General features: G+C 40.3%; 3 protein-coding genes across 3 annotated transcripts; 2 read left to right on the forward strand and 1 right to left on the reverse strand.

Annotated features, from left to right (window-relative positions):
* Positions 1–11,957: 11,957 nt before the first annotated feature.
* On the forward strand, positions 11,958–13,575 carry MELLADRAFT_116225 (uncharacterized protein; the record flags this gene model as incomplete). The annotated part of the gene is made up of 4 exons (XM_007408940.1): positions 11,958–12,510; positions 12,591–12,696; positions 12,775–13,011; positions 13,099–13,575. 4 exons carry the CDS (start codon positions 12,116–12,118, stop codon positions 13,126–13,128), a joined length of 768 nt encoding a protein of 255 aa, XP_007409002.1.
* Positions 13,576–15,126: 1,551 nt separating this feature from the next.
* Positions 15,127–16,420, reverse strand: MELLADRAFT_62483 (uncharacterized protein; the record flags this gene model as incomplete). The annotated part of the gene is made up of 4 exons (XM_007408986.1): positions 15,127–15,463; positions 15,548–15,687; positions 15,776–16,213; positions 16,313–16,420. 4 exons carry the CDS (start codon positions 16,418–16,420, stop codon positions 15,127–15,129), a joined length of 1,023 nt encoding a protein of 340 aa, XP_007409048.1.
* A 1,422-nt stretch (positions 16,421–17,842) lies between these two features.
* MELLADRAFT_71659 (uncharacterized protein) lies at positions 17,843–19,535 on the forward strand (the record flags this gene model as incomplete). Its single annotated transcript, XM_007408941.1, has 9 exons — positions 17,843–17,864; positions 17,951–18,102; positions 18,180–18,191; positions 18,275–18,324; positions 18,733–18,807; positions 18,869–18,929; positions 18,991–18,999; positions 19,064–19,168; positions 19,223–19,535. The coding sequence occupies 8 exons, from the start codon at positions 18,009–18,011 to the stop codon at positions 19,306–19,308; spliced, it is 492 nt and encodes a 163-aa protein (XP_007409003.1).
* Between the last annotated feature and the right edge of the window lie 812 nt (positions 19,536–20,347).

The following is a 20,347-nucleotide window of genomic DNA, read 5'->3' on the forward strand; positions in this document are numbered from 1 at the left end:
GTTATATTTCAAATATAATGTATTACAATAAAATTATAAAGAAAAGAAGGAAAGAGAAAGAGGGGAACTGGTCTGTTTGGATGAATCCAGACAGACTACAATTAGAATACTCCTGTAAAGGAGGATATAATTATAGAGGATTATGTTTAAGAAAGCTGGATCCAAGGCTTTCCTTCAATCTTCAATTTGACAGATTGAAGAGTGATGTGGAGGTCACAAATCTGGTTATTACTAAAGTCACCAACCTGTAGTTGTTCTGAAGGTGACTAACCTGAAGTTTATTTGAAGGTCACTAACCTGAGGAAGAGTTCTACTTGGGGGAAGTAGAGGATCCAAGGAAGGAGGAAGAATGAAATTACTCTATCTTTTAGTCAGGAACTTCTTTAAAGATATGAAGTGAATCACTAGTCTTATATTTATAATACTTTTGATTATGTACTTCAAAGGAACTTTAAAGGGTTCTTTAAAAGAGTCGTGTAATAAAAATGCTTGAGGGAAAATCTCTGAAGGCTGAGAGAGGAGGGGTTTATATACTCTCCTCTCCAAACCTAATTGTAGTGATGTCTGTTTGTATCACTACTGTGGTTTAGGGTTTAATGATCACTATTAGTTATTATTATTATTAATATTACAGAATTACATATATGTGTTATGTAAATTATGTTGTATACACATTTTAACTCTTGACATTGAGTTATGGGTGTAATTGGTGTTTTATTACATATTACATATGTTTTTAAATGTATATGTATATGTAATTGATGTTTGTATATGTCTTATTATATGTTACATGTGTTTTATAGGCTGTATGTACATGTAATTAGGTTTATAAGTGAAAATTATATATTATAAGTTAGTTTTGGGTACATGTATATGTACCTAGGGCTGACAGTGGTAGCTGAACTTAAGGTATGTATGTTCTGTTTGTTTTATTTGTATATTCATATTTCTAACACGTCATTCTGGTAACTGTTCTCAGGCCCTCTCAAGCATGTTCACTTTAATTCAAGACGTTTGGACGGTGTCTTGCAACCGACAGACGTTCATTGGAGTGTTAGTGGCTTTTGTGGACAAAGACTGGAAGTTTGTGATATGTCACCTGTCTCTGAAGCTGGTCGCATGGCACCACCAAGGAGAATGGCTGGCTGCTCCTTTAGCAACAGTACTAAAGAAGCACGACCTTGGTAATAAGATAAGTGTTTAAATCTTCTCACTTCTATTTTCAAAATACAGTGCTGACATCTGGTTTCATTATTGTACATGCTAGCAATGGCTTCAGACTTGGGTTTGAACAACTTGACCTTGGCAACCAAGTTGCAACATCAGCTTGTCCTACACAACACCAGCTCTCAGTGGAATGCAACCACCATGCACATATTCTGCATGTGCCATAAGACTGGTCTCATTGTACATGCAGGATTGGATGCACTTGGAATTCCGCCCAAACAACATCAACATGCCAATTTGGTTTCCTTCCCCAACACCGATGCAATGGAGAGTGTTGCTGAGGAAGACAAACAAATTGACCAAGTTGTAATTGATATCAACCAGCGCAAAGAGGTAATTGACGAGTCCAATGATGAAAATAATCAGCAAGACATTGGTAAGCTATTGGATCCAGATGATGATGACAAAGAAGTGGATGATACCCCTCAAGAAAACCAGAATGAAGAGGATGTCGAGGATCAGGATCCTCCACAAAAATCTGCCACCTGTGCCAAGAAAGGCCTTCCACGTACTTGCATGGCTTGATTGGTCCAAAATGTAAGTGACCTCATCATTTCTCAATAACAAAATTATTTACAATCTCACATTGATTTCATGACTTTTTCAGCTGAACATACACTGTGCAGATGTAGTATTTTTCCACCATGCAAAATGATTAAAATTAATGTCAAAATGATTAAAAATGCTGTGTTAATGCATAAAAATGCACTATTAATGCACCATTCATGTGGAAAAATGCAGCATCAATGCAGTAAAATGCAGTGTTAATGCACACACAAAATGAATTCAGAATTCTACCTTTTTCAATTTTGTTTGTCCTTCAGGTCAATCATTTTTCACTTGGGAAAAATACTACATCTGCCCAGTGATAGTTAATAAACAGCTTACTCAGTCGGCTGCCTGGCGAGAGGACTTCAACCAACGTTGCACTGCAGTTAACACCAAGCGTAAAGAAGAAGGCCAACCTGCTCTCCTTGCACTTTTAGGCTGGATCGTTGGGAAAGAATGTATGCTGCACAAGACGTATGTACAAATCATTCACTCACTAACTATCATTTTGTCAAGTTGATTCACAGTGTCATTTTACTACTCACTGGCAGGCCAGTAAGTACATCCACCTCAATCCAATCTCAATCCAATCTCAAATCCATGTCAGTTCAATATCAATCCAATCTCAATGTTTGGCCTAGAGTAGCAGACAAACAACCTTCCAGAATGAACTGGAATAAAGTTCGGTTGCATGTCCACGCATGAAGGTGTCAGAATGTCTGGAAGGTTTGAGTGATTATGCAGCCCATCCATATCCCCCACTCAAATATAACTGGAGGTCAAACTGATATTGAACTGACATTGAATTGAGATTGGATTGAGGTGAATAGAACTCACTGGCCTGCCAGTGACTAGTAAAATGACACTGTGATTATATCTTTTGGTTTTTAATCTTATTCATCTTGACCTTATATAATTTCATCGTCAAGATCATTGATGAGATGATGAAAGAGGATTTATCAAAGGTGCATGCCAAACAATGTCAACCACGTAAGAATGGCACCAAAGGTGGATATTTCGAAGAACTGGTACTCTCAGTTGGGGATTGGGAATCTCTCCAAGAGGTGATCCAGGAGTTGATAGTAAGTTATCAAGTATTTAACTTATATGTGATAGAATGAGTCAACTGATGATACTTGTACCAATAGCCCTTACAAGCCTTGTGTCAAATAATAGAGGGTGATGGCCCTACTGGATCTATGGTCTTATACGAGTATTCTGAGCTGTTGAACTCACTTACCGATTGACTTGATTCTCTCTTGGATGATGATCCACTCTATCCAATGATCCACGAGATGACACGACAAACTATGATCTATATGGACAAAGCTCTAGCTTGCGACTCCCTGGTTCTAGTCGCTATATTTCACCCCAGCTTTAGGCTTGGTTTTTTTGCTCTTGCCTTTGGCAAGGATGATGTTATGACAAAGCACACTGAGGCATTGCTTCACTCTAGATTCAAAGACCGTAAGGAAGAAATTAATCTCAAGGATTCCACCAACTCTGAAGATGTTGTTGTGGTATCATCAACTTCAGACAAATCAAGCAAAAAGAAGGTCCCCAAGTCTTTTTCACTTTACCAAAATGCAAACACGTCTAACGATCTAGGCAAATTAGATTGCCACCTTCAAGGCTTGGACCCGTTGAAAACTCAAGATGTGGACCAATTGTTGGATCCAAACTGTGCTCTGGACTGGTGGAGGGTAGATTTATTTCCCTTTTTCATTCTTGTCCATATACTCCACATGAACTTATTCATTTGTTGATTAAATCTTTGACTACATACAGGAGCATGAAGATAAGTATCCCATCCTCGCCACTTTAGCCAAGGATTACCTCAGCACAACAGCCTCATCTGCCCCCGGAGAACGTCTGTTCACCGTCGCGGGGGAGGTTTGTACAGACAATCAAGCGTCTATGCACCCCCAAACTATTGAAACGGCGGTTGGTGGCTAAATGTGGGCTAGACAAGGGGTGCCTCTACCTTGTGCTTTCAGCAAGGTAGACAAGGTCCTGCAGTACATCAATAAGAAAAAAGGAAAGAAATGATTGACTTCAACTTCAAGTATTGAATGGCTTTGCTTAGAATTGTTTTTTCATTTCAATTCTACTTACCTGATGCATTCTTCACACCTCATACAGTCTTTACCTTCTTTTGTACCCTATGCCCAAGTTTTCTTATATATGCTATGCCTTTCTTGTTGAACAATCTCTCCAACTGCTAAAATTTGTCTTTACAAACTCTTTGAAATAGCTTTACATACAATTTGAAATAGTTTGTGGATTAATTTTGCCATTTTGGTGAATTTCCAGCCGTTTTTGGTGTTTTCAAGAGTTTTGTTTACTGCTTCTGAGGCGCTCAGAAATGCCGCAGCCGCTCCGCTGTCCCAAATTTTTGGCCTTGGGTAGCTTCCGCTCACGCTTTCTATTTGGACATGTGTGAGGTTTTGCTGCGCAGACGCAAAGCCAAAAAAAAGCTTTGCAAAGCGTAGCGTGCCAGCCTTGCCTGGTACACATATTGGCACTAGACCAGTTTTCCATTCTTCTTCAAAACTGATAAGTGGTGTTGTTTTACTCCCCTCAGCAGACACAAGCCTGTCATTAATGGGGCTTTTACAAAGGAGAGTTCAAAGAGAAGACTATTTGGGGCATGCTAAAACCAATGTTGGAGTACTTACAAAATCAATTGAGAAGATATCAATATGTGTTGATTCTTATTACATTATAATCATCCTACTATCACTGACCAAACTCTGTGATAAGTTTGCTATCTTGTGTCTGGCCAAAGGCTTTGATTTGGTCAAGGGGAGCAAGACTCTAGAAGAGCTCTGAACCCTCACCTCCTTCCCAATCTGTGATGATAATAATATTCACAGGATAATGCACAGCCTCATTGAAGCCTGCACCTGGGGCCAAAATGTTCCAGAAGAACAAGTGCTTTGTGATTAAGTGGTGACAGTTAGATGGACAAAGTTGTTTCTTTCACATCCACTAGCGTTTCTATTAGAATATCAAGTTTTTTTAAAAATTTAATGTCACAATAGTCTGTCTGTTATTTTTGTAGTCTAATTTAACATTGTATTTTTGTTTTGAGCGTCCTGGCACTATTGTGTTATTTTCATGCAAAGGGATGGCCTAGCACTGTTGTTTAGTTGTTTCTTCCATGTTATTGCCCAAAGTAATACCCAGAGAAAGCACATGATCAATTTGAGGCAATTCTCATTACAAAAACATCAGAAGAACACAGGGTCCTTATCCACTGTTAAACCACCAAGAATTGGTTTCCAAACTAAGCTTGAAAGGTTGGTTTGAAACCTGATTGGTAGAGACTTCAAGTTGGCACCCAGCTTCTTTTCAACAAAGAACTGATGCTGACTACTGGTTGACAAACCAATTCAATGGTTTTGTGGTGTACTCATCCTCACAGTGCCAATAAGATTACCTCACATTGGAGTATCCAAGGTGCAATCAGATAAGAGTATGAGTTGTACACAAATCAACAAACATGAAGTTAGTTTGTCATCATAGAAAGATAAAGCTTTGAATAGATGAAGAAGCTTTATCTTAGTGTAGACCCATAGATGTCTTTATAGGAAACAAACATAACACATGAGAGAACAAGAGTTATGAGCACACATAGATGATTATCAAATCAAGATCAAACATATCAAATAGCTTGTAGTAGGCTCAGACCAGACAGCAACCAGAAAGAAAACAAATCAGACATCACACAGGATGATCATACACACCCAATACATAACCAACACTCTATGACGTAACATTTGATTACATCTAACAAGTCTTTTCAAGACTTTCTTGAATGCTGAAAAAAACTCCAATTGATTACTTGGAAATCACATCCAAGGATATTGCCATCCAAGAACACCTTGGATTTGAGGATCCAAGGCATATTTGTTGGTGATAATGGCTCATACTATGCAGGTTAATTTTGATTCCTTACCTTTGATCTTACATACAAGGTGGTGGTCTCAGACAGAATACTCTATTTCTGAAAAATTCAAAAAGTTTTTGAAATTCTTGGTTATCAATTTGAAGGCTTGATTAATCCAAATAAGCACAGATAATAGTACTGGCAGAACCAACACACAACTGTACATGTATGCATGTCTAGAATACTTGATCAGTAAGCTGAGCTGGTTCCACACCCCAGTACCATACTTGTTTCCTCACAGCAGATGAGATGACCAGCAGTAGTACCAGGGCAGGGGTTCACTGATTATCTTGGAGGGGATTTTTCAGTCCTCTCAAAGTGATTACGTAATCATTCAAGTTCTGCAGTGGCGGGGCCAGAGTCCGTCCCAAACCCAATCATTACAATTCCTAGGCATGGGGACATGTAAACTTATGGTATACAAATATTGCTCTGGAAATTTCTAGGAGATTTTTCCCAGAACATCAGAAAGAAAAATTAACGTTACACTACGGCCCGCGCCGTACCGCTAACGGTCTTTTGCCACTACGGTACCTCCGTACCACAGTGCTCGAAAGTCAAATGTGGTTACGGTACGGTGGCCGAGGAGCGCCAAATGCGCCATAACCTCAAAATGCAAAAATCACACCTGAAATACGGACTGTAAAAATATGGAAAAATATGGAGAGTGAAGCTCTCACCGCAGGGAACAAGATGCATATTCTTATTCATTTTTTGCCCTTCTCCTGGCCTCTCAATATTTTTGTGTATCAATAATTTAATTTTCTGCCCAGAAAATATTATCTTTCTTGTAGTCTCATGAACTAATCCAGTTGTTGTTTATCAGTACAATGGTTTAAAAGCAACATTTGTGGCAGCTTTGATTGATCCGAAGGAACGATCAAATTTTTAAAAGCATCATGATATTGCCCGTTGTATTCATTGTAACAGTCTTATTCATGACAATGACGTTTCTTTAAGTACTGACCCGGTGATTTCAAAGTAATATTGGTGGCAGACATGACTGATCTATGATGAAGTCGATTTACATCGAGCTGGCTGAGGCTGGCTGTCATCTGCACTCCTGGAGCTTGGAGTGATGACCCCGGCGCCACGGACTGGGGTCGGGATACGTTCGGCGGGGCTTTCAGGGTGAGTTTCAAGTGCGATTTTTGTATTTTGAGGTTATGGCGCATGTGGCGCCCCTCGGCCACCGTATTACGGTGCTTATTACGATTTCGGTTTGATTTGGTCGCAGTGCCCGCGACGAAACCCGTAGTCACTACGGTTGACTACGGCAGAGAACAAGGGAATGAAAAGTCATTGAAACTACATAACTTTTGCATCAAATCCATCCATTCATCATCTCAAAACCTAGCAGTACTGACTACTTGACTTTTTCACATAATCGATTCATCCTACCCTCAATCTTAAACCCGATCTCAACTCCAAGCCCGTCTTAGACCATATCTAACAACTTTCCTTATTCATCAGAAGCGATGTCAACAAGATTCATTAACTCAAGACAGACTTCATTCAGAAAACGAGATGTCCAATTTGGAGCTTGTGACTCTTATTCAAACCCTCCAGAACAATCTTGATTGAACAAATATACCTCAAAATAACCCACTCATCATATCTAGTTATCTCATGAAGCGATTCACAACAGAGGCAATTTTTGTGTTCAATGAGGCTGGTCCGAACTGGGAGAAGACATATACAGGAGTATGCCATAACTTAGTTGAATATAATGGTAGAACTCTTGATAGTCTTATATTTGACCTTTTCAATTTTCTCTCGTTTTTTATTTGTCCTACTAAATAGTTCTCGATTTCTGTTTTTTCTTATCTCTCATCATTTTTTCTGTCTCTCATTAAAACCGTCTACATTTACACTATGTTGTACAATATGTAGTACTATCATTTTACAAATTTTGGTATTTTTGCATCTTTTTATGATTCCACCCGCGATGACCGAAATCTGAGCTTCAGATGGTCATCGAGATACGATACGTTACGGTCCTACCGTACCAAAACTGGTTATTGGCTACGGTTCCTCCCCATAACGGTACGACACGGTCAGTGCTGAATACGGTCTACCGTAACGTTATGGATTATCCATAACGTTACGGTAGATTACGATGAGGTCCGAGCGTTGATGGTATCTGGCATTCTGGTGTTCTGGAACTTTGAAGGCCCCAGCAGTCCAGAATACCAGAATCCTGAGTACATGACTGCAACACAAAGTGGAACCTTGTTCACAGAAATATAGTTTTCCAGAACACCAGAAGGGTTATGGCGCTCTGGGAAAAACCTTTTGGAAATCTGCAGAACAATATTTGTATACCATAACTATTGATGTGGTTCCAGTAGAGATGAGGGTCAAAAATTTGATTTCTGCGAGTGTTGGTATTTTGAACTACAGTTGAACCCGCGCAATTGCATAATGTGGGGGGAACATCCGGCCTATGCAATTTCATGGGTTATGCAAAGTGAGGTAAAATACAGGATAGGTTAAAATGCATAAAGTTATGCATCTATGTGGAAATAGGCCAAAATACATAACATTATGCATTTTTGCAGGTTATGAGCTAGTCTTTAAGACTTAGGGCTCAAGGTTTATGCCTAATTATGTACTTTTTATCCTGTATTTTGAGCAAAAGCTATGCAATTGGGCTTCCAAGACCCGGTTTTTTTGGGTTTTAACTTATGCATTATCATTTTTGACGAAATTATGCAATAAATCCAATTTTTAGCCCGCACCAAGTTGGGGGAAGTCCTGGCCTATGCAAAAAGGCTGATTATGCAGTTGTGCGGGTATGCAATTGCACGGGTTTGACAGTATTGAATTCTCAATATGATTGAAAAATCTCTCAGAGGTTGGTAGACCAGAGGGTGGAACTTGAAGGAGAGCCTGATGATACCCCCACAAACTTTAGATTTCATCATGCTAGTAGATGAGTGTATGGCACAAGCTCCTCTATGGAGTACATGACACAACACCACCAATGGTGCTGCCAAAATAGATGCCTTATGTGGAGGAATCCAGGGCATCATTGAATGCACATACTTGGACAGAATTTGACCAAGTGTGCTCTCTGAGGTATTCCTATGCACTGAGAAATACCTTGGCTCAAAAAACTGAAAAGATTTAATTGGCTCTTTCTTGGCATTCTTGAACTGTAGCCAGCTCTCTTATTTGTTGATTGACTTCTTGTCCTGATTTTGTGCTCCTTCAATGTAATCTACAACTTTTGCTGTGTGGTGCTGGCTCATTAGTGGTACTCAAAGTTGTGTATACTTTGCCGTACATAGTTTTTCTTTTCTTTTTCACAACTACACACGGCCAGGAAAAACTATGTTTCTGGCTCAGAGGTACATATTTTTGAGCTGCAAACAAAAGACATACTTTTTCTAGGTTGTGTCTAGCTTCAAAAAAACAAAAAAAACTATACACGGCAAAGTATACACAACTTTGAGTACCGTAATTGTCTGGTGGGCTTTCCTCAATAGTTGGTTTACCTCCCAGTCAAGTTTGTCACCTGTGACAAGTTCTGTGTTGGCAGTGAACGGCTTGTATTTGGTGGATCTGCTGGTACTTCTTACTGATCTCCCTCTTTACGCCCTTGCACCTTCTTGCATTGACTTTTCCCACCTCCTTGAGAGCTATCCTTCTTTCCATATACTTTTACCACAATGTGTTTGGCATTTATCTCCTGATTTTTTTTGGCATTATTTTGCATTGTGTCTTCTTGGCTGGTTGTTTTTTCAGAGGTTGTTTGTGCTGGATGTGTTTGTGCTGCATTGACCAAGAACGCTCTGTTGAGCACTCTTGACTTTTGTTTTGGATCAGATTGTTCAGGAAAGAGTTTCAGCTGTTGTAAGATCTATTGGCAGATTTTAGAAGAGTTTTTTTGTTGCCAGATTTAACCTTTGAAGTCACAAACTTGAGATTCTATCACTTTCAGACTGAACCCTATTGTCCTGGTGCAGATTGGACCAATAAGCAGTAGAGTTCTCAATCGGAAAAGGGCTTTTTCAAGCTCTACATTAAAGCTAGCAACAACACAAAGCTCTCAAAATCTGCTGATAGATCTTACAACAGCTGTCATTGCTTCCATTTGATGCCATTGAATTTTATTCTTTAAAAGTTCTATTTCTTATGCTTAATATGCTCAAAGCTTGATTGTTGAATTTTTAATTTGGTGCGGCAATTTGCTTAAAGTGATCAAAGGTAGAGTCTGAGCTCTTGTGAAGGAGTAGCGTATCTGGAAGCTCGAGCATTTATTGTATTGGAAATCTCAGACTCAGGTCGGTGGAGAGAGGTCCAAACGGCGTGCCTTGTCTGAGTCCTTCAGCAAATTGAGCTTACTGATTTCTTTGTTGAACAAAACCAGAAGATGATGTTGTGCTTGATGAAAATGTCCTTGGGTTAAGCAATCCTTGATTTGAATTTGAGTCATTGTGACAATACTATTACTGGTATACGAGTGATGTTCGTTGTACATTTAGGCGATTGAGCTTGATGGACAAGAACGAAGTTCTAGCCCAGCTCAGGTGACTTTGCTTCTAAAGCCGCATTTATTATTTACTCATCGTTATTTCTATCATCAGCCTAGAGAGTATCGAAATTGGCCATCACATCCAAGTGTGAGTGATGCCGAGCCGGAGCTTGACAAGGCAGACCTACTGGAAACGTTCAGTGAGGATTTGATGACGCATGATCGGAATCCCGGAGGAACACAAAAGAAGAGAGTCGGCTTGGAAAATCTGACCATCCATCTCAGAACGACCTCTATCTGGGAGGCGAGTCGAGAGCGAAACCGTCGCTACTTTTTGAGACCAGTCGCACCATCTCCGTACATTTAGTTAGTTTCTGACAAAGTGATGATAAATGATAAGGTTAAAATTCTCGCCTTTTACTCAACTAGACAAAGCCGAAGTGTCAGTGCGCTTGGCGATTGACGCGGGTAGTTTCAGACGAGAGGCCTTTTACCTCGCAGACCGGTTCATGCCGCATGGATAAACTCGTCATGAAGCAATTTCTTGATCTTCACACTGATCTCTTACGTGTAATGGAACTGATTGGGTTAAGTAGAACCCTTGAAGCAATATCGATTCGGTGACCAAACATAGAGATGAACAAGCGAGAAGTTGTACTACAAGGGTCAAAGTAGTCAAGCGAATCAAGCTTCCAAATTTACAGAATCGAGCTTAAACTTGCCTTTGCCCCTTGGAATACATACTTACATACAAGGTAAGTCTGGTCGCTGAGGAGGTTGATCATGATGATTAGAGCGAGCTTGCAAGTCATCTCACTAAAGTTGACCCAGAATGATTCATCAACACTTTGTTTCATCAAGAACCAAGTCAGCTGTTGATCTTTGAAGAAAGGCTTCAACTGTCGATTTTCAAGTGTTTAAGGTCAAGGGTTTTAAGCTGCAAGGTGATCAGGTAAGTTGACTTGATTTGATTTTGCAATTTGAGCGCAGTAAGGGGTTTGATATTGATCAACTGATGATCAATGTACTTTGCTTTGTCTGTCTGTGGGCAACAGCCTGCAACATCAAAAAAAGATAAAGAACTGACGAATTTAAGCTGCTTCAAATGTCAAACTAAGCTCAACTTCAACACTCAACCAAACAATCATCGAGCGCCACCTTTTTCTACACAAAGTAAGTAAGGAAGAAGAAGAAAAAAAAAATCATCAGACAAAATTTGGTGATACATACCGTGATTCCCCCTTTTCGCTTGGCAGCCGTGAGAGGATTAACGCAATCAACTTAATCCCAGAATTTTTTATATCGATAATCTTACTGAACCGAGTCAGTTCCTCTCACCTTCTTGTTCAGTCCACACCCTTTCTCTCGGTTTCTCTGATTATCAAAACTCATCTTCACAGGAGTACATACATACCATCCTGTATCACCGGACCAGTTCTCAGAATAACGATCGTCTTTGCTCAACCGATTTTTTTCTGACCAGCTGTGTTCTGAGAAGCCGAGAGGTTGGTAATCATCTTCTTTTGTTACTGTTGGTTGGATGCTGCACGGTTAACTCCTCATATCGTTTTTTTTTTCAATTCTTCGCTTAGATTAAGCCAAGACAGTTAGGACTCAAAAACAAATTATATACCTCACTTCTTCAATTAAAACGCTGGTGTTTCGACCCTCAGGATTTCCTTCTCAGCGTATCATTTATCTCATATAAATCCATACCTTTTGCGTAGTAGTTACCCCCTCCCTTTTTGCAACCGCTTTACAATCTCACGAGTTTTTGACCTTCATCGCCAAAGCACTAGCTGCCACATTCATTTTTTGCTATTGACTTTGAATTTTTTTTAGTTCCCTTACTACCTTTTTAACTTTTCCTTAACAATACTTTTTATCATTTTTACTTAACACCAAATATGCACACCTCTACTATCTTTTTACTTACCCTTGGCCTGATGTTTATCTCAAGGGTACAAGCTATTGTCGAACCTGAATCAGAACTAACAGAGTTTTTCAAACGTTCTGATCTCACGGATGATGAAGATTGGGTAGATTTAACTGCTGGATTGATGATGCAAGCACCAGAAGAGACATCTACTGGTTCATCTTTACTTACTAAACGAGATGGCGATCACTTACGAAAACGTGAAACTACTTCGATTTTACTTGAAAGGGATAGCGAAACGGGTAGCGTTCTGATTCCTAGAAGTTGGAGTGATGTCAAGAATCTTGTTAGTCGTAGTGCACCTCGCTTTATCACTCATCATGTCAAACGTGGTACTCGTCACGTCGCTCGATCAATGCGAGTTATGTAAGTTTGGATGTTTGTTTCGCATCTCTCATTCTTCCCGATTAGTCAATCTGACTTGACCACATTTGATCCTCATATAGAATCACTTGGTATAACGGTCACGATTTACTCAACCCATCCTGCCTCTCAAATGGTAACAGTTGGGCACCTACAGATAGCTCAATGGTAGGAGCAGTGACAATTGCCGTAAGCCATGACCTTACCTAATTCCTCCACTCTTTATAAGCCCTTTACTAACAAACATCTTTTTTTAATCTAAATCAGTGGTCAACCAAACCACCATGTGGAGAATTTGTGAAAATCAGACACTCTAACAAAAAGAATAAATATGTGATTGTTAGAATCTTAGATTCATGTGGTGGTTGTCTAGCCGGTTCAGCTCATATTGATCTAACTACTGGAGCTTTTCAAAAATTATATGATTTAGATGTTGGTAAAGTTTATGGATTACAAGCTAAGATTGTTAAAGCACCTAAATCACATAAATGGTCACAGGCTGATGTAAGTTAATTATTCTTTTTTTCTTATTTGATTTATGTTGAACTTTGATTAATGTTGTTTGATTTTTCTCATTTTACGCTTTTTTAGGTTGCTAAGTATGGTCCTAAGAAGCTTTAAACCCTTCTTTCTACCTCACACACACACCTGTAACCCATATCCATCTCTTATCATTTTCCAAACTATTTTCGATCTTATAAACCCTGTGAATAAGTTACTGTTTTAAATACAATGTATTTATCATTTCTCTTTATTCTGGGTTTTATCATTTATTTTTCATTTTTGCTTCATTCATCATTATCACATTCCTTTTTTTCCTTTCTCAACTTTTTGGTTTTTTTTCCTTCTCATTTGATTACTTCCTTATTCTTTTTTTTTTTGGCTTATTTATGTTTCTTTGTTGTTGAACTACAAAACAACTTAAACTTGTTTTTTTTTATTATTACTTGATCGTCAGGACGATATTTATTTTTCGATTGCCTACTATCATTTTTTATATTATTTAACAATCTTAACAGAAAATTGAATTTGATTCCCATATCCAACTTGATTTTCATTTTTCCTGAGAACTCTTTTTGACATTCGTGATTGGAGAGACCAATCATATGTTGAATCTTTTTAATGTGATCTTCACGGAAAACTTTCATCAAATCAGCTTTTCAAATTCATTTCACAAGCAGGTGGAAAAGGACAACCCTCGGCCCACAGATCAGTTAGGTGTAAGTCTAAAAGCCCATCAAGACCAATTTTTTTCTTCCATACCAAAGCACGGCCGACGATGCCGCTTTGGCTTTTTCAACCAAGCATCATTGCACCAATGGACACCACATATATTGTTGGCTTCTTTGTTGCACAAAATCATTTCCACCAAAGACGGATGGTTCTTGTTGGAGTACAAACAACGAATCATACAATCATACAAACCAGCAACAGCAAACTGATTGATCTTTTACACCCAGAGGCATTTAATTTCCAAGGAAAATAGTGGAATGAAGTTAATGAACTGTAAGCAAGAAGAATGTCACCTCAACACATCTACTGTATCTACTCCTCTACTATTTATGTACTCATTCCATTCCTTGAAGTTGATTTGAAGTACATAGAAAAGATATCTGAACAAAATTTTATTACTTTCGTCGGCGGCTGCCTTCCCGAAAACAAAAACCAACACAACCATCAAAACCAGTGAAAGATTTTTCATAACAGAAACTTTTCATATCTTCCTCATGATGAAGTTCTTTTGTGACCAAGTACCCATAAAAATTCTATCAAGTTTAAACTACTCAAGATTTATGCCATAATTATTCATGATCCAAAATATGCGATTCTCATGTAAGAAATTCATTATATATCGCTCCACACAGGAGTTTATTAGAAGAGCTCAACCAGCCAGAAATTATAATGAGCAACATGAAAATACAACTCTCCTGTTAAATGAAGAAATTGCAAGACTAATGACTCATCTTACAACTTTGAATCACCTTTCGGTCAACTAATTTGATCTTCGGTAAATTTGTATCACCAAACTCACTACAACCTTGGATCTCATTCCAGAGTTTTCAATGCTCATGTGATCAAACGAGAGTGGCTTGAACACATGGTTAAAAGACTAAGAATGCAATCTTGACGGCAAAGTAACAATGGTATATATGTAATCAGAAGTGGTTAACAGATCTGATTTGATAGATGCCCTTAGATTCCCACTTTGATGGATTTATACAATGAAAACACAATCCCTGCATTGATCAGAAAACTGACATTCTTGTTGTTGTATTACACAAACTGAAATCTCAACTACTGAAGACTAAGGTAAATACAGCATAACCAGAAATCAACGATATGAATAAATCATCTCAAGGATGGAGAAGCTAAGTACTTACATTCGATCAGCCAAGAGGAGGTTTGAAAAAGTTCGATTTCGACTTGTCTATCAAAGAACAGAACCCGCTACCTGATACTGCGGGTCCCTCAACAGATGGATTACACTTTACAACGCACAGGAACAAAGGACCATTAATTACGACCAAAAGTATCAGCAATCCAGGGATTAGGATTGCTGCTCGGTCGTAACTTATGTCCACGTATTGCGAATGAATAAAGAGATCAATACATCACTTGTCATGGCAATTGATCAAGCAATGCGGCGTCAAATTCAGGGTCGTCATCATATTCATCGGAATCACTAATCACGATAGTCACAGGTCGAGATCTTGTACTCGAAGTGGTAGGCGCTGATGTGGCAGGTGTTGCGCTGATGTTTGATGAGTTATTTGTTGAGCGATTTTGTGATAGACCTTGCGATCGATTAGAAGAGGTGGAAGCTTGAGGTGCTCTGGAATTGCTATTTGTAGAGTTCGTCACACGGCTTCTATTGGTGTTTGTGGGAGGCTGATCTGGTTGAGCATTCGCTGCCGGGTCTTCCGCCTGTGGCTGATCCGCCGCATCAGATGGTCGTCTATAATTGTCAAGTATGAGGGCATGTCAGTGAAAGTTCATGTAAATCTCAAACCATATGAAACTTTGGATGTGAGAGCTTTACCCTAAACGGATATCAAGACTTGTCTGAAAGATTTGATCGCGTTGAGCATCTAATTCCTCAACCTGTAAGCCTTTGACCACCGTATTTTCGGGTGTCAAGAGTAAGATACCCCTACGAACTTTGACTTTCTTGATCAAAAGCTGCAAAAAAATTGTTCGAAAATCAATTCATCAAACTCCACATCTACTCACTCGAACACGACCAATAAGAGGAAAACAACTAACTCACTTTACAACCAAGAGGCGTCTCACCTAACTCCAGTCCATCAATCCTACGGTATTCAATAGCATTGACTGATGTATGACCATCCGAAAGTTCGAATTTTAACATCGCTCTAGGAAACCTAATCGGTTCTTTCCTATCCAATGTATCATCATCATCAAGATCTAAAACCCGATCACGACCTTGAGCATGATTCTTTCTTTTGAGATAAGTGCTTTCAAGAGATAAAGCCGAATGAGCAATTTCAGTGATCGATTGAATTTGAACTAAAATACCACGATCAGATAAACAAATCTGTTTAGGAAGATTAGGTAATGAGTTGGTTAAACTAATCGTTAATGGTAAAGGAGAATTAATTGAAGAAGTTGAAGAAGATAAATCTGAAAGTAATAATTGAGTTTCGATTTTTTTGATTAATTGAGAATTAGTTAATTCGAAATGGTTCTAAAGTGATGTTGAACAGTGAAGGATTTGAGTCAGTTTTGGTTTACATGGTTAAGAGTTTGAATTGAATTGATTTGCAAAGAGAGATAGATAGTTTACTTTTAGATAATCGTAACATTGGTTTAACCATTCTTGTTCAAAGTTCAAAGTAGGATAACTTGATTTAAACCAATTGATCACTGGAATTGGGATTTGGGGATTGGACATCGTCGCGTCTCCAGAGAAAAGAACACGCGATTTGGTTTTCAAAGAGTGGAGAAACTCGGGTCGGGTCCAGATTAGAAAGTACAAGTCCGACCCCGCTTGATTCAAAGCAAGGCATTTTGATCTCTTCCACAGTACAGAGTTCAGACTCAAAGACAAAGAGCAAAGACAGATATGATTTGGTATGAATAGCAAGGATGCCAGAGAGCATGGCTATTCTTCAGAATTTCACTGGAAACATACGGTCTCTAGTGGATGAGTTCAAGTAGATGACACAAGTGTAAGTTCAGACAGATTAAATTCCCTCCTACCTTTCAGAAAAGATATCGGCCAGCTGCCTAGGGCCCGGGGATTGGGTGATTCAAAGTTTGATAGACTTCCTTACCACTATGTGGCATGATCAAACAACGAAAGACTATGTATGCAGGTAGGGTTGATCTATAAGCTTTGAATGGGACAATTGAAAAAGAACTGAGTGTTTGAGGGACTTTAGAATGGCACTTGAAAAAAATCAGAAAGATGAGGTTTGAGCTTCGAGAGAAAGAGCTTTATCTGAGGACATGCCAAGTTTGAAAATTGGGATTATACAAGTTGAACCACCACCCCTTCAATGATGATGTTTCCTCTGAAAATAGTGCACTTTATACTTACAAAGAAAACAATCCCACAACGTATTTCCGAATCAACCAAGAAGCCATTGAACTTACCAAAGTCCCCCCCTCACGACTAGTCGAGGCAATCGACCACTTTAGGCCCCTCCGTCTACTCAGGCTCTCAGTATCATTCTGTTCATTATCCGATTTTGAGAGTACAAGGGTATACTTCAATCCATTTGAAATGAGGGGAACAGCAGACCTATTTTTCTTAGACCCAGGCCTTGAAAACATCAACTTTGACTTCGACCAAAACCCACGGTCTGTCGATTTACCCAACTTTTAAGACTTAAACTCCCTAAGCCTGTTGTTTCTTTGACGCGTTTTCTTCCTCTCTTTTTTGGCAGGCCTCGACGGGGATAAGTGAATACCCTCGCCTAGATTTTCTTGACCAGATACGCTGTGCGGCGTACCGCGGGAGGGTATGTACATATTTGCAGCTGAGCATGAACGTCACCCAAAAAACATCTGGGCCGTATCTGGACGACGATCAAGCTGATCTTGATTCCTGGGTATTTCGGAAATTCGGTGGTTCAGTGTGTGTCACGTGTCACGCCAATTCAGTACAGATTTCTACCATATGCGCGCGCCGAGTGACTGCGGGGATGACGTGTGCGCAAATCCACGGCGATACCCGATCGGTGTTCAGAAATCAAGTTTTTTCCCCACCCCACCTTGACTTCTCGAATATAAAAACCGGTTCAGTTTTCTCAACCGCCTTTCGAACCTCTTTTCTTTCCTTGTCCGCTTTGCTAGTCTTGTGTCGTGACCACTCGTGCTCTCAATCCAGTCGCGTTCAGTTCTTCTTCCCTTTTCTCCGTGTGCTTTTCTCCTTCTTACCTCTCCTTGTCTTTCTCCGGTTGCCCCGTCGGATGCTTAGGTCCTTGATCCTCAAACCTCTTGCTCGATCTTTCACGTCGTCAACTTCTTTAAATATCATGTCTGCTGGTAACAAGCTCTTCGTCGGTAACCTCGCCTGGTCTACCGACACAAACAGCCTCACCCAGGCTTTCAATCAATACGGCGAAGTCGGTACGTCGAACCTTTTTTCTGCTGTGATCGGAGTTCTGCTGATCGGCGTATTTCTCATTCCTGACGTTGTCTATCAGTCGATGCAATCGGTAAGTTGCTGTCTTCTTTCAGTAAACATGTTCATAGTTTCGGACCTCGCTCATGTTCTCGACCTTATCGTGTGTCCTTCCAGTCATGCAAGACCGCGAAACCGGACGAAGCCGTGGCTTTGGTTTCATTACCGTGGGCTTGCTTTTCTCCGCTCAATTAACAACTCGTCACCTTTTATCAACACCTATCAACAACCCACATACCTCAACATCATAGTCTCTTTTGCATATAGCTACTGTCATCTCAACCTTGTGGGTAATTTCCTCTGCCTTTTCCGGTGCTCGTGATCGTGGGTTGCTTGCTGTATTTAAAGCTTTTGTGGTCGCGTCTCCGGAAGGGCAGGGTCAAAACCCTCGCACTCTCTGAATGTACCAGGCTGGTATGCCTCACTCTGATCTGATATATGGATCCTGATGACGAATGTCCATGTGTCATCTCAGTCTTTCATTGAGAATCGTGTCCTCTCCTTTAGTCCAACTGTCTCCTGTCCATCTCTAGTCTTCTCCCGTGATGTTAATGCTTGAGCGCCCCATCTTCCAGTTCTCAAACCAGGATCAGGCCCAAGCCGCAATCGATGCCTTGAACGAAGCTGATGTTGATGGTCGCAACATCCGAGTACGTCTTGTTTCTCGATCATAGCCAGTAATTTTGTCACTGACGAACGGATGCTTTCTAGGTCAACTTTGCTACCAGCCAAGGAGGCGGCGGTGGTGGCGGTGGTGGTGGTGGCCGAGGAGGTGCGCTCTTTCATTCTCTTTGTATTTTCGTCCGCTGACATCTATTTTCTTTCTTCAACAGGCTACCGAGGTTTGCATTTCCTTTTCCGTTTGCATGGTCTTCGCAGGTAGCTGATCTGAGAATGGCTTTTCAGGTGGCGGTGGCGGTGGTGGAGGCTACGGTGGCAACCAAGGTGGCTACGGTGGTGGTCATCAAGGTGGTTATGGTGGTCAACAAGACAACGGTTATGGTGGTGGTGGTTAGTCTCAGATCCTCTGTTGTGCATCTCACTCTTGCTGACTTGCTCCCTCAGGAGGCTATGCAGGAAACGGCCAACAAGGTGGATGGCGTCAAGGTGGTAACCAAGGTGGTGGTGGTGGTGGCGGTGGTGGTTGGTAAACTTTGTGATCTCGAGGTGAAATCGACCCGGTGTTACCGGTAGTCGCTCCAGCTGCTTGTTCAGACATTCATTATCAAAATTAACCGACTCAAAATTTTGTCGATAAGTATGGTTACTTCCTGCGTGTCAATGACAATCGCATCTATGTTATGTTGAAGCTGGTCAGCAAAATTATAAAAACATTACCACGCCCGAACAATGTTTGATTACAGCCCTTCAACACTTCTACTTTCTTTGAGAGTTGCATATGCTGGCACAAGTTCCCTTGGGACTTGCGTGTCCCCCCCGATTGTGAGCTTTTGTGTTATTAAATCGCCATTTGCAACCGGCACAGGTGAGGAGCTGCTTTTGGGTGTGCAGTCATCGCAATCCGATTTGCCTCTAACTTAACCCAAGTCCAATCGTGCTAAAGCTCACGGTAACCCGAAGCCGAGGCACGAGGGACTTGCACATTAAACGACATCTCGGGCGTGACCAATAGCTCCAAAAAGTGAAATTTGGGTCACTTTTGGATGCAACCCATCCTATCTCATTCAACATTACTTTGATGTTGTTTCTGAAACTGACTGGTATGAGTTCAGCATCTTGTACATAACTTCTATTAGAAAAAAAAGAGAATCAAAAGTGCCAGCTCACAAGAATTGAGCTGGAAAACGAGTAATAAGTTTGTTTAAGGGAGTCAATTGACCATCTCTCGAGCCTTTTTAAGGGTACACATAACAATCTTAGCGGTTGAAATTTCAAATCTCAAAATAAGCAGCCTCAATGAATCAACACGATCATGAGCTCTGTCGAGATTCTGAAGAGGCCATTTCCTTCATAACTCGACAGAGCTCATCTGACTGTTTTTTTGAAGAAAATGCATTTGTGGGTCGTGGTGTAAAAGCGAAGTGAAAAAACACCCACCAAAAGGTGGCTATTAGTCACGCAACGATTGTCGTTTAATGTGCAAGCCCCCTGTGCCAGGGGCGGACGAGTCCGAGAAAAATCACCTGGCACAGTGGGCTTGTTGTTAAGCTAGGATTTGCCTCGCTGAAT

Source organism: Melampsora larici-populina (genome assembly GCF_000204055.1).
Source record: "Melampsora larici-populina 98AG31 unplaced genomic scaffold MELLAscaffold_14, whole genome shotgun sequence".
NCBI classification, from domain to species: Eukaryota; Fungi; Basidiomycota; class Pucciniomycetes; order Pucciniales; family Melampsoraceae; genus Melampsora; species Melampsora laricis-populina.